The sequence below is a fragment of the Chelonoidis abingdonii genome, chromosome 16 (genome assembly GCF_003597395.2).
Source record: "Chelonoidis abingdonii isolate Lonesome George chromosome 16, CheloAbing_2.0, whole genome shotgun sequence".
Taxonomy (NCBI): domain Eukaryota; kingdom Metazoa; phylum Chordata; order Testudines; family Testudinidae; genus Chelonoidis; species Chelonoidis abingdonii.
Genome location: NC_133784.1, coordinates 27,794,843 through 27,809,881, shown reverse-complemented (window position 1 = coordinate 27,809,881; position 15,039 = coordinate 27,794,843). Strand labels below are relative to the sequence as shown.

General features: G+C 49.0%; 1 protein-coding gene across 1 annotated transcript in view; it reads right to left on the bottom strand.

Moving 5' to 3' along the window:
• IARS1 (isoleucyl-tRNA synthetase 1) overlaps positions 1–10,834 on the bottom strand; it is a 217,765-nt gene extending 206,931 nt beyond the window's left edge. Inside the window, exon 1 of the mRNA XM_075072949.1 lies at positions 10,573–10,834. Within this exon, the coding sequence (XP_074929050.1) occupies positions 10,573–10,792 (220 nt within the window). The 5' untranslated portion in view covers positions 10,793–10,834. The remainder of the gene's footprint in view (positions 1–10,572) is intronic.
• Between the last annotated feature and the right edge of the window lie 4,205 nt (positions 10,835–15,039).

The window sequence follows — 15,039 nt, the reverse complement described above, 5'->3', positions numbered from 1 at the left end:
AAGAGAGCAGATAGAACTGGCAACAGAGAGAGAGATAGAAATAATTTTATTCCGTACTTGTGAAAGACTACATTGATGGAGGCATCAATCCTTCAACAATATGTTAATATGGACCCTCATGCAAAGTTCATTATACCGATAGAGGCGGGCTTCCTCAGTTAGACAAAAACAAACTTATCAATTAATGGTGAATCTGAGCGTTATTACTGGACTTGCATTGCCCCTGCATCCGTTCTCTGATTACCATTGCCTGTCCCTCCAGAGAATCCGACAAGCGCTGTCCCTGACACTTACTCTCCAGGACCCTACCAACCAGCCACCCCCTACCCAACCCCCCTGCTCCCACCCCCTTACAGCACTCACAGCAGCAGCAGGAAGCGGAGCAACATGGCCCCAGCCTGCTCCACTCCCATCTCCCAGCCACAGCACTTTGCTTCCTGCTGCTGGTGAGTGCGGGGAGTTTGGGGAAAGGACATCCCCCTGCACTCACCTGCGGCAGGATGCAGAGCGATGCGGCCCCAGCATGCTCCACTTTCCTTGCCCCTGCCTCTGCCCCAGCCCCAGCCATATCACTGGAGGGGCGGGGGGGTTGGGGAAAGGTCCCACACTCACCTGCGGCGGGAAGCAGAGTGCCGCGGCTGGGAGCTGGTGGAGTAGAGCGGGCTGGGGCCGGGCTGCTCCGCTTCCCACTGCCGGTGAGTGCAGGGAGGTTGGGGAAAGGATGCCCTCCACACTCACATGTAGCAGAAAGCAGAGCAACACAGCCCCAGCCCACTCCACTCCGCCACCTCCCAGCCACAGCGCTCCACTTCCCGCCGCCGGTGAGTGCAGGGAGGTTGGGGAAAGGATGCCCCCCCGTACTCACCTGCACCGGGAAGCAGAGCGCCATGGCTGGGAGCTGGCGGAGTAGAGCGGGCTGGGGCTGGGTTGCTCCACTACCCGCCGCTGGTGAGTGTGGGGAGGTTGAGGAAAGGACGCCCTCCGCACTCACTGGTGGTGGGAAGCAGAGCGATGTGGCTCTAGCCTGTTCCACTTTCCTTGCCCCAGCCCCAGCCCCAGCCCAAGCCCCAGCCCCAGCCGTGTCACTGGGGGGGGAGTTGGGGAAAAGTCCCGCACTCACCGGCAGCGGGAAGCAGAGCTCTGCGGCTGGGAGCTGGCAGAGTGAAGCGGGCTGGGGCCAGCCTGCTCTGTTTCCACTGCTGCTGGTGAGTGCAGGGGGGATCCCTTCCCCCAAGCTCCCTCCCCCGAGCAACACTGCTGGGGCTGGGGCGAGGGAAGCAGAGTGGGCTGCTCCCTCCCTCCCGCTAATCCGGGCCACTGTGGGACTGTGAGGCCCTCAAAATTGCCCCCCCACACACAGCTCCTGCCTCCTAGAGCTTGGAGGGAAGCCCCTGACTGCCCCTGAGACCCTCTGCCCTTTATCCAACCCCTGGCCCTGGCCCCGGCCCCGGCCTGGCACCCTTAACACATTGCTCAGAGCAGTGTCAGAGCTTCACCACGTTGTACGTGAACCTGTGTTATATTGGGTTGTGTTATATGGGGTAGAGGTGTAGTTAGCTAACATCTGTGCAGTGCTTTAAAGCAGAGATGGACAAACTACAGCCCACAAGCCACATCCGGCCCGCGGGACTGTCCTGCCCAGCTCTTGAACTCCCGGCCAGGGAGGCTTGTGTGATAAAGCCTCTGTCCCAAATCTGGACCTTAGCATCCAAAATTTGGGGGCTTAACATGAAACTCGCCCCAAGCTTATACCCAGCTTGGCTCTGATCTCGCTGCCACCAACCAGGATTCAGTGCCTGGTACACTGAAGCCCCCCAAAATCGTCCCTGGGGGACCCCCCAAGACCCAGAACCCCTGGGTCTCCTATCTCAAACGGGAAAACAAGTTCCTCCCCCCTTGTCTCCTCGTTATTCTATCTCCCAGCTTCCCTCCCTGGGGCTGGCGCGATGCAGTACTTAACTCTCTTGTGAGTACATTAAACATAATGGTCCAATCAACCTCTTCTCTAAGGGCGATTGCATCAAAACCTTACTACGCTAACATGAAAGAATTTTCCACACCTCCCTTTCTGGTAGCCTTAACCCAGAAGAAATAGCCAATAAACCTCAACAGGTGTTTTAAAAAGAACTTTATGATAAAAGAAAGGAAAATTACAGAAATAATATATATTATCCCACTGCATTAAGATTCAATTACAGGTCTCTTGCTTAAAAGAATTAGGGAATACAAGTCTGATCAAAAATAGCCAATTTAAACCAGTCCAGCAATACACACATGTAAATACAGACTAAATATCACCTATTGTTCCTTTAACTCACACTGTAACAGAAATTAGAAAGAACTTGAAGATAGAAGGAAAGATGCTCTCACCTAACAGCCGGAGAGAAAAAAAAGACCGCTCGAGTCCACAATTCCCTGCCCGAACTTTTAAAAAATCCATTTTCTCGGATTGGTCCTCTGGTCTAGGTGTTTGTTCCCTTTGTTCACCCTTCCAGTAAAAACTAATAATTAACCCTTACCTATCTACTTAGACAGCTTGCCCCACCGCTGTTGTTTCTCCTCTCCCCACACACAATGCTGCCGTCATGGCAGCACTCTGGCGCGCGGCTGCCCACTCGCTGTGAGCAGAGCGGCAGTGTGGTCAGCCAGCTGGGAAAAAAGGGAGTGCTGACTGTTTGCCCCCCAGAAAAAACAATGCTGCGCTCTGAGCACATGTAAGGGGGCCAGGCCCCAGAGCTGGATAAGGCGGGGGAGGGTCCCAGGGAGAGTCAGGGGACAGAGAGGCAGGGGGCAGTTGGATGGGGGCGAGTTGGGGGAGTACAGGGGACGGAATCGGCGAGTTGCAATAAGTGTGGGAGTCCCGAGGGGCTGTCGGCGGCGGAGGTGTGGCAATAGGGTCAGAGATGGGGAAATGGGAATAGGCTTGGGTGTTCTGGGGGCCTGCAGAGGGTGGAAGGTGATTGGATAGGGGTTGGGGCCAAGTCAGGGGAGTGGGAGCAGGGGAGTTGGAAATAGGGGTGGGGTCACGGGGGACCGTTGGAGTGGGGGGTCCTGGAGGGGACAAGGATAGGGGTGATGGGTGGAGGTTCTGAGGGGCAAGAGGAGTGGAAAAGGGATGGGGCGGTAGAGGGTGTAGGCCCAGGCTATTTGGGGAGGCACTAGCCTTCCGTACCTGGCACTGCCATATCAGTCTTGCAACCCAGATGGCCCTTGGCCAAAAAGTTTGCCACCCGCTTTAAAGAACTTGTGCCCAAAATCATTCTTACTTCCGCTCATTCAAATACACTCATTGAGTTGAGTGGACTTATACAATTAGGAAAATAATCTGGATGACATCTTCATCATCTGGACCAATGGGAAGGAAACTCTAGAAAACATTCCACTACGATTCAACACTTCCAGCCAACTCCACCATGCAACCTCAGCTGGACCAATCTACACGGGAGGTCACTTTCTAGACACCACGGTCAAACAAGTGAATGGTCACATAACACCACCCTATTGAAAAATAACTACGACCGCTATGCCTACCTTCATGCCTCCAGCTCCATCCCGGGCACATCACACGATCCATTGTCTATAGCCAAGCCACTGAGGTACAACCACATCTGCTCTAACCCCTCAGACAGAGACCAACACCTACAAAATCTCCACAAGCATTCTCAAAACTACAATACCGCATGAGGAAATAGGAACAGATCAACAGAGCCAGACGTGTACCAGAAGCCTCCTATGCAAGACAACCCAAGAAGAAACAACAGGACTCCACTGGACATCACATACAGCCAGCCCAGCTAAAACCCTCCAACGCATCATCAGGGATCTACAACCCATCCTGGACAACGATCCAAACTTCACAGGTCTGGTGGCAGGCCAATCCTTGCCCACAGACAACCTGCCAACCTGAAACATATTCTCACCAGCAACTACACCATACCATCTAACTCTACCTCAGGAACAAATCCATGCAACAAACCTCGATGCCACCTGCCACATATCTACACAGCGACACCATCACAGGACTAAAGATCAGCCATACATCACCGGTTCTTCACTGCTGCACGTCCACCAATGTAATTATCGCATCATATGCAGCAATGCCCCCTGCTATGTACATCGGCCAACAACTGGACAGTCTCTACGGAAAAGATAAATGGACACAAATCAGATATCAGGAATGCAATACAAAACCTGTAGGAGAGCACTTCACCCCCCTGCCACACTATAGCAGACACAAGGTGCCATGCCTGCAGCAAAAAAACTTCAGGACCAGACTTCAAAGAGAAATTGCTGAGCTTCAGTTTATCTGCAAATTTGACACCATCAGCTCGGACTAAACAAAGACTGTGAATGGCTTGCCAATTACAGAACCAGTTCTCCTCCTTGGTTTTCACACCTCTACTGCTAGAACAGGGCCCCATCCTCCCTGATTGAACTAACCTCATTATCTCTAGCTTGCTGCTAGCATATATATACCTACCCCTGGAAATTTCCACTACTGCGTCTGAACAAAGTGGGTATACCCACGAAAGCTCACGCTCCAAAACGTGTGAGTCTATAAGGTGCCACAGGATTCTCTGCTTTTACAGATCCAGACTAACACGGCTACCCTCTGATACTTGAATCTGGATTTAGTCCTCCTCAAATGCATTCATGGACTAATTTTATTTTTTAAAACAATAATATGACAGACACGCATGTAATAATGAACTTTAGGGTTTTGGCAACACTTGCAGCTGACAGCGCTGGGAGTTAAAGCTGTCTTCGTACAGCTGTGTAGGGAAAGCGCTACAGTGTGGCCACCCTGACAGCTACCAGTGCTGCAGTGTGGCCACATTTGCAGCGGTGTTGGGAGTGCTGCATTATGGGCACTACCCCAGCGTTCAAGTGGCTGCAACATGCTTTCAAAAGAGGGGGGAGATGGGAGAGTGGGTGAGACAGAGACAATGATTTTTGAGCTGACACTGTTCAGCTCCTGCCTTGCAAGTTCCGACCCTTCCCCCACCTCTCTCTCATTCATAAATGCAAAAGCCTTCTTTGTTTTTTCCTCACAGACCAGAATAAGCAGCTGCTCCGAAACGGATCCCCCTTCCCTCCCCCGCCTACCATGCTGCTTCTCTCCTCAGCGAACACTACTGCTGGACATTCAAAGGATCCCCTGCCTGCCTCTGCTCATTCACTGCAAAACAGCTAGCTGTGTTTTTTTTTTTAGATAAGCAGCTCCGGGAGCCCCGAGTTCACAACAAAACAAAGAGAGGAATCACGACAAAACAAAGAGTGTTATCTTTACTTAAAAGCATTATGGGAAGGTTCCGGAGGTTAGTTACAGCGTAGTAAGATTAATCACGGTTTACACTGGCACTCCAGCGCTGCAACAGCAGCGCTGTTCTCTTTATTCCTCTCGTCGAGGTGAAGTACATGCAGCGCTGTAGCCAGGGAGATACAGCACTGTATGTGCCTTGCCAGTGTGGATAGGGAGTAAGTTACAGTGCTGTAAAGCCACCACCAGTGCTGTAACTCTCAAGTATAGCCAAGCCCTTAGAAATCAATCAAAGCCTAAATGTTACCATAACATTCTTCTGTCTTGTGTGTAATTACAGAAGTTGCATTTTTAGATAAATATGACCAACTATGACTTTTACTTACATTAGTTTTCTCTTCTAAATGATGTATGTCTTTAGAAATGGGTTTCTTTTAGGGCTGTCAAGTGATTAAAAAAATTAATTGTGCAGTTAAACAATAAGAGAATACAATTTATTTAAATATTTTTGGATGTTTTCTACATTTTCAAATATATTGATTTCAATTACAAAAAGATTACAAAGTGTACAGTGCTCACTTTTGCATTTATTTTTATTAAAAACATTTGCACTGTAAAAAACAAAATAGTATTTTTCAATTCACCTATTACAAATACAGTGGAATCTCTTTATCATGAAAGTTGAACTTACAGATGAAGAATTGTATACCAAAAAAAAAACTGCATTCAAAAATAAAACAATGTAAAACTTTAAAACCTACAGGTCCACTCAATCCTACTTCATCCAATCACTCAGACAAACAAGTTTGGTTACAATTTCCAGGAGACAATGCTGCCCACTTCTTGTTTACAATGTCACCTGAAAATGAGAACAGGCGTTTGCATGGCTCTGTTGTAGCCAGTGTTGCAAGATATTTATGTGCCAGATGTGCTGAGAATTCATATGTCCCTTCATGCTTCAACCACCATTCCAGAGGACATGCTTCCATACTGATGATGGGTTCTTCTCAATAATGATCCAAAGCAGAGCAGACCAACCCATATTCATTTTCATTATTTAAGTCAGATGCCACCAGCACAAGGTTGATTTTCTATTTTGGTGGTTCAGGTTCTGTAGTTTCCGCAACTGAGTATTGCTCTTTTAAGACTTCTGAAGGCATGCTCCATACTTCATCCTTCTCAGATTTTGGATGGCACTTCAGATTCTTAAACCTTGGGTTGAGTGCTGTAGCTATTTTTAGAAATCTCACATTGGTACCTTCTTTGTGTACGAACTTTTGTTTGGGTTATCATCGAAGACGGCTATAACATAAAATATATGGCGGAATGCAGGTAAAACAGAACAGAGGACATACAATTCTCCCCCAAGGAGATCAGTCACAAATCTAATTAACACATTTTTTTAAGAAGCATCATCAACACAGAAGCATGTAATCTGGAATGGTGGCCAAAGCATGAAAGGGCATACGAATGTTTAGCATATCTGGCATGTAAATATCTTGCAACGCCAGCTACAAAAGTGCCATCTGAATGCTTGTTCTCAATTTCAGATGACATTGTAAATAAGAAGGCAGCAGTATGTCCTGTAAATATAAACAGACTTGTTTGTCTTAGTGATTGGCTGAACAAGAAGTAAGACTGAGTGGCTTTGTAGGTTCTAAAGGTTTACATTTTCTTCTGAGTGCAGTTATGTAACAAAAAAAAAAATCTACATTTGTAAGTTATACTTTCACAATAAAGAGATTGCATTACAGTACCTGTATGAGGTGAACTGAAAAATACTATTCTTTTGTTGATCATTTTTAGTGCAAATATTTGTAATAAAAAATGTGAGCACTGTACATTCTGTATTCTGTGTTGTAATAGAAATCACTATTTTTGAAAATGTAGAAAAACATCCAAAAATATTTAATACATTTCAATTGGTGTTCTATTGTTTAACGGTGTGATTAATCACAATTAATTTTTAATTAGTATGTATTTGAGTTAATTTGTGAGTTAACTGATTAATTGACAGTCCTAGTTTCTTTAACTCACAGTTGACAAACATAACTTAAGCACTTATGTTAAAGTAAACTCTTTATTAGCTCCTGTTTTTAAAGAATTTAAAAACTAATTACTAGTTAAAATAATATGTATTCAAACAATATTAATAAATTATATTTGTCAACTTTGATAGAACATAGCATGTGTCTGGTAAATTCTACCCTCACTTTCTACTCCTGTTGCTCAACTCCATTTCTTCTCCCACAAGTACCTTTGGCTTATCTTTGTTCGTTCTCCATCTTTTTTATCTTTCTCTCCCTCCTCTTTTAGTCTTGTATAGTTTATACTCCTCTTTCCCCTCACCGCAGCTACAGTCATGGGTTAGGGGTTGTTATAAAAGTGGATGGGTAGGGTTCTGTGGCCTGCCTTGGGCAGGAGGTCAGACTAGATGATCATATTGGTCCCTTCTGACCTATGAGTCTATAACCACCCCAATCTTGCTGTCCTTATTCATGCCCACATGCTAATGAAAATTATTTTGACTGCTGGACTAAGTACATGGTAGTTATTTTTGTGGTAAGTAATGTATCTTCAAGACTGGGGAGAGTAGAGAAGTCACCGTCATGTATAAGAAGACAAAGTTAAATGCTAACTCTTTAAACAGCTCTTACGCCACACGCTGGTACTAAAGTTCAAAATGCTCCAACAATCACATGGCTGTTTGAAGTTGTCTAAATAAAGGCAACAATCTACTCAAATACAAAGCCCAAGGCTTTCAAATTTATGTTCCTAAAATTAAGCATCTAAATGCATATTTAAGTGCATAAATTAAGTGACCTGATTTTCAAATGTTAAACGCCCACTACTCCTCTTGAAGTAAATAGTTGCTCAGCACTCCCTAAAAATCAGGCCAGTAATATCTACACAAAAAAAAAAAAATTCAAAGGGTGGCCAAAAGGTGCAAACATGGCTAACAGGATCATTTTGCGCACTCCAGCTATTGGCAGATCCACGTGGCATAATCTATAAGTATTTTAATTAATATACTAGGTTACTAAACTGTATTAAGGAACAACATGCAAATAGTTAACTATTTGAACACTCCAGCAGAGTTCTTGAGATGACAGTTTGTTTACACCGCCCTTAAATCATCCTCCTCCTTCCTCAAAAGCTGATGAGAAGGGGGAAGGGTGTCTGTGTCTGCCTACAGGCCAAGGGGGGAGAGCAGGGGGGTGACTAAACCTGATGGCTGTAAACAAGGGCTGTAGAACAAGTCCAGCACGTCCCTTGCGAACGGATTCTCCCCAGTCCTCCCCTCCGCCCCCTTGTAAACGCGAATATGCAATTTTATCCTGGACCTTTCGAAATGAGGACGGGTCTGCCTGATCATTTCTCTACAGCTATTAAGCCAAACTCCGAGCCAGGCCTGCTAGAGGGTGTTAGACAGACTTGCCCTAGGGATATTTTTGAAAATCATTTGCCTTTTTCTGAGATGTAAAACGTACAGGATTTGTTAGAATCGTTCTGGTGGGAAGAGAACGGATAGCTTCCGTGAGCAATATGTAGGGATTTGCCGGAGTCCAAACAGCTGATGTTGGGGGAAGGGGGACGTCTTGGACGTCCACCAATAAAAACAAACAAGAACCCACAACTAAAATGCCCACGATCAATCACCCACCCCACTCTTATTTTCTCAGCTTTCAGTGGTAGGATGGCCGCTTCCTCTATCTCCAATTATTGCTGGTGTGCCACCCAGACCGGACATGCAAGGAGTTACAAGGAGTGGAGAAGGCTGAAAAAAGTTCACATGCACTGCACCACCGGCATATCAATCATTTGCAAACACAGCTGCAGTGTGCAGCTAGACCCAGGCATCCCCTGCTAGCTGTCTTTCCTGCCAGTTCGTAGGCATTCACTTGCCCAGGCACCAACCGTTTTCCTCCTAGCAACACGCCACTCAAGCGCTTCTTTGCGCTTCCACCGGCCGTTAAGCACTTTACGTATCCGCTGCAACCTAGGCAAACTCGAGATGGAGGAAGCTGCGAAAAAAAATCCGGGCGTAGGCAAGGGTTGTGCATGGAAATCAGACAGAATAACTCGCCTGGAGTTGGGCCAAACCAATATTGTGTAAATGCAAAAAATGTAGGGGGAGAAGCAAAAACCATCACCTACACCCCATGCCGACGCGTTCCTCCTTGCCTGGCATGCAGCATGTTCGTTTTGCATGTCGATGCTAGGGTTTGGGAAGGAAAAAATATTCGTTGATGCACAACCCCCCTCCACAGTGTGTGCTTTTGGACTGCTCCATGTCCTGTACATAAGGGGGTGTGGATTGGAGAAGCACTGAAAAGAGTCAGCAAGCCAAACCCGGAGGGTGATGTGTGTTTGTGTTCTCAGGGCTGTGCAACTAGACAATCAGCGGCAAAGAGCGTCCGACGCGACCTCCCTGCTTCTCCCCTTCTCCTTTTGTCAAACACACCCACTGTCCTAGGCAGTTGTTATTCTGTGGCGGTTTGCACCGGGATAACAATCTGCTACAGAGGAAGGCGAGATAATCTCTTCTAGGCAGCAGCCTAAAGGTGGTCAAGCTGCCCCCCAGCCTGCAGCAGCTCAGCCAGGCTATGCACTGTAAAAGGGCTCTGGTCAAGAAAAAAACAGAGCGGATTGTGAAAAGGTAGAGGCAGCAGGAAAGCCCCTTCGGCTGGGGGGAAACCGTAGTGCTTTACAAACCAGCAACGAGCAAGCCAACCCAGAAGGGGGGAAAACGCCAAGAAGACGACGACGACATTGAATTCGCTTCTTTGGTGATTGTTGGCAGCTGTCCAGGGCTGCAAGGAGTATGTGAGAGGGTTACTATGTTGGGAAGAGAAGAGCTGATCACGTGTGACGCAGGAGCCAGGGGTGCCCCTTGGGAACCTGCCAGGGCTGGGAAGGAGGAAGAGGTCCCGGAGGCCTACCAGCAGCAGCTGCAAGAGGGAGCGCCCCGGAGGGGCTGCAGCAGAGCTCGCTGGCACCACAGCTGGCGTGGAAGGACCCCCACCTTCTCCAGGAAGCTTTTCGGCGGTAGGACGCACGCTCATTACCACCAGCAGCAGCACTGGAGGGCCTCCCAGCGGTGCTACCGGCCAACCCGCCCCAGGGTGCTGCTCTCTCTGCGCCCCGTCAACATGATGGGCAAGCGAGCCCCGGGCATGCGGGCCCCCCGCAACACCAACCAGTTCCTGATGCGGGAGAAGTACCAGCTCATGCACCTGCGCTCAGACTCGGTGGGCACCGAGAGCGGCGGGTCGGACAGTGAGATGGACCCGCTGGACATGGACTCTTACCTGGGGGTGCTAGAGAACTCCCGGGGGGCGCTGATGGACTTTGCCGAGGACTCTCGCTCCTCCTGTTGGTCTCCGCCCGCTTCCTCGGCCGCCACTGACTCTGAGCCCTCTTCGCAGCAGCAGCAGCTGCGGTATTTCGGTGGCGGCTTGGCAGACTTGCACCAGGAGGAGAGCTTGCAGTACTTCCCCTCCGAGGACGATGTGATCGAGAGCGAGACATTTATGGAGAGGGACTTCCACGAGTTCTGTAGCAGGATTGCCTGAATTGGGGGTGGGGGGCACTTATTGATACAATCACCCCCTTTCTCCCGTTGTGTTTTATACTGGGCTGGGTTATGCGGGCGATCGTATCTCCGGGGCACAGCTGGATCTGGTCGGGCTGGGTATGCGGATTCTGATGAGTAAAATGGTTTTCCCACCGTTGAGTCAAATCCATGTGTTGGCATTTGAACCCTCCAGCCCGAGGAGGGGAGCAGGCGGCGGGGCATTTTGTTCCCCAGGAGAAAGGGATCTGGGCTTACATACTAGGCCTTGTTTGTTGGGGCGCTTTATTTATTTTACCGCCACCCTTTTGCGTTGTTGTCAAGCAGGGCCAGGTCATTTTATATTAAAAAAAAACACGCTCCGGATTGTAAATAAAATGAACTTTTGTAAATTAAAACAAATCGACTGTGCGAAGTGTTTGTGCAGTAGCTGGGAAAATGTGCCCGTGGGAGGAGGGTGGTTCCTGCGTAGGAGCGCGGAGTGTGCGCCTAGCGGAAGGAAGAAGGGGGAGGAGGAGCGCGTCAAGTGCAAGGGCGGCGGGCAGGATGGGCGTGCGCTGGTTTAGCGCAAAGGCCGAGAAGCGACCGCAGCAGCGGTTTGTTTCTACTCCTGTTGGCAGCGGAGGCACAAAACACACTACTTGGCTTGCTTCAGCGAAGAGCTAGAGGTGGGCTGGGCCAGAGGATGTAAGTCGCTCCCAGCTCAGTGCAAGGGGCGGGCCACAGTGCGGAGGACCGTGCCTAGTAGACACCAAGAGGGAGCCTGTGGAGATTGCAAGAGTCCATGGGAATATGAGCATGGCTACAATAATCGCATTCATCATACTTAAGGTTAAGATTTTGTCATAGTTATTTTTAGGAAAAGTTAGGGGCAGTACACAGGGTTGGGGGGAAGCTCACAGCCTGAGTCCTGCTGCCCAGGATGGACTGACTGAGCCCTGCCACCTGTGGGGGGAGAGCTGAAAGCCCATGCTCCACTGCCCAGGACAGACTGGCAGCCTGAGCCATAGGTGCTGACTCCATGCTGACTCCAGAGCACCCATAGGGAAAAATTGGTGGGTGCAGACCACCGCACTGCGCCTCTGCTCCACCTCTTCCCCCGAGCATGCTGCATGCCCGCTTTTCCCCCTGGCTCCCAGCCCTTGAGCTGCGGAACAGGTTTTGCAGGGACAAGCACTGGGAGGAGGGGGAATGCAGTGTGCTTGGTGGAAGAGGTGGAGCTGGGGTGGAGATTTGGGGAAGGATCCAATGGGGTGGGGTGGGGTGGGGGCAGATTTGGGGTGGGGACTTTGGTGAAGGGGTTGGAATGGGGGTGGGGTGGGGCAGGGGTGGAGTCAGGGAAGGGGGGTGTGAGCAGCCACTGGTGCTGGGAAAAGTTGACACCGGTGGCCTGAGCCCCACCACCAACGGCTCACTTTGCTGCTAGGAGGGGGTGGGGGAGCTGATAGCCTGAGCCCCACTGCCTGGAGAGGGAAGCTGCTAGCCAAAGCCCAGCTGTCTACAGCATACTGGCAACCTGAGCCTAACCACCTAGAGCAGACTGATAACCTGAGCTCTGCCGCCTGGGTGGGGGGAGCTGACAGCCAAAGCCCCTCCGCCCAGGGTGGACTAGCAACCCAAGCCCCACTGCCTGTAGTACTGCCAACCCTCCCAGTTTGGCTGGGAGTCTCCCAGAATTGGGCTCTATCTCCCAGAGGCTGCTGGAGCCAATCCGGGAGATTTTAGGCTGCTAAAAGTCTGGCAACGCAACAGGGCTAAGGCAGGCTCCTTTCCTGCCCTGGCTCTGCGCTGCTCTCGGAAACGGCCAGCATGTCCCTGCAGCCCCTTACTGAAGGCACAGCCTGGGAGTCTCCATGCACTATCCTGCCCCCAGCACCCACTCCACAGCTCTCATTGGCCGGGAACAAGGAACCACGGTCAATGGGAGCTGCAGGAGTAGTGCCTGCAGGCAGGGTGGTGCACAGTCACCTGGTCACCCCTGAGACTAGGAGCCACTGTCGGACATACTGCCATTTCTGGGAACCACCAAAGGTAAGCCCTGCCTGGCTGGAGCTTGCACCCCAAGTCCCCTCCTGCACGTTAGCCCTGAGCCCCCTCCTGAAGCAAAACTCCCTCCTGGAGCCTGCACCCCTCACATTCTCCCCCACCCCAACTACCTGTCCCAGGCTCAGCTCTGAGTCCCTCCCACACCCAAATTCCCTCCCAGAGCCCACACCGCCCTCCTGCACCCTTACCCCAGGCCCAGCCTGGAGCTCCCTCCCACACTCCAAACCCCTCAGCCCCACCCCCCAGCCCAGAGTCCCCGCTCCCTCCCAAACCTCAACCCCCCTGCCCCAGCATGCCACCAGTGGGAGATGACAGACCAAGCCCCGCTGCCCAGGATGGACTGAGCCCAAGCCTTGCCACCCAGATGGAGGAAGCTGACAGCCAGATCCCCACTGCTCAGGGCTCATCCCGCTGCCCAGGAGAGGGGCTGACAGTGAGAGCCCCACCAATCTAGGGTTACCACCTTTGAAATGGAAAAAAAAAGGCACCCACTCCCACACAAGGCAAGTCTGAAGGAACCCAACCACAAGGAAACTCCACAGCCTGCGCTTTGACAGCCACTTACAGTAATTAGAGAAAGAACACAGAGATAAAACTGATATTTTCTTACTTAAACTGCAGAAGTGGGAACACTGCCCATCTCTAACTGGACACTCAAACCTTTAACATTAGATATCCAAGTGTATTGTGATAATAATGCAAATCTTTAGAGCCACATAAAAAATCCAGCAGATTAAATTATTTTTCTAGCAACTGGCAAATCCATAAAAAAAATGGCCAGGTCAGTCAAATACAGGTCAGGTGGTAAACCTTCACCACCCAGGGTTCACCCTGCCACCCACTGACAGCCCTAGGTTCCATCCCCTAGGACTGACACTCAAAGCTCTGAAGTTGTGGAGGTCACCAAAAAAATCACAGCATCTGTGACCTACATGACAGACTCGTAGTCTGAATCATACTGAATGTGAAATGGTCAATAGGCATTTTACTGTGAGAGTGAACTACAGAACCAGACCAGAAACATTATTGATCTTATTTATATCATGAGCCAGGGTGAGCAGGACTGATGGTAACATGGGGCTGGGGAAAATAAAGCAATACATATCTTTGCACTCTCAAATTCCAGCAATGAATAGTAGGGAGGAATGAATGTCTACATATCCCCTTTTCCCCATTCTCACACATGGGATCAGATGTGAGACATTTTAATATGACAGAGAAAAGACGAGCCCACATGTCAGACAGGATCTGTCATACCCCAGTCCATTTGCAGCTATTACAAATATAATAAGCACCAGCAGCAAATGGGGACTCCAAATAGAAATAGTACTGGATTTTTATGATTAATAAATATTGCTTGTCTAGACTCTTTTTACATCTAAACACAAAAAGGAAAATTTTTACCCACACACCAGCCCTCATCTTTTTTTCTGGCTCCTTAACGATAAAATGTTTAATTAACAGTGCAGTTGGAAGTTAAGAAAACAAGAAAGCAAAACAAGAAGCAGAGCTGGCCTTCTACAAGAATAACATGGAAGACGGTGGCATGTACAAATTTTTGGTGCGGGGAGAGGAGGAAAAATAGATTAATCAATTCTACATGTTACTGGAGATCAAAACTCCAGGAGGTTTGGAAAGCTTTTCCTGAGTTCTTCCTTGGCATTGCACAGCTCAGTGCAAGGCTCAGTGCACAGACAAGAAGGTTCAGTAGAAACACAGCAGCAAAGGTAAACAGTGTAGCCATTGATTCTGAAGCTTTTTATTATCCCTTTCATTTTAATGAGGGCAGTCATAGCATAGTGGCACACTGGGCATGAGCTACTGATTAACTTTAGCACCACAGTGTAATTTTTTGTACTCTATATAATTAAAGCCTTATCATGCCTGCCTTAAGTGCTTGATAGCAGGCTTTTAGTCCTACTCTGCTAGATACTACGGTGATAGAAATGCCTAGAAAGATACTTTAAGGCTCTCTGCCCAGTTCAGTAATGTAGACACCCTGCAAATGAGAAAAGTTATTTTAGTTTTCCGTTCCAAAGCAGGGCTGTCTAATTTCAGGAGGCCCAAAATTACTTGATTTTTTTTTTTAATGAAGCATGGCTGTGGCTGTAAGGGCCATATACAGTCAACCTCTTGATCCAAAGCACAGATCTAACTG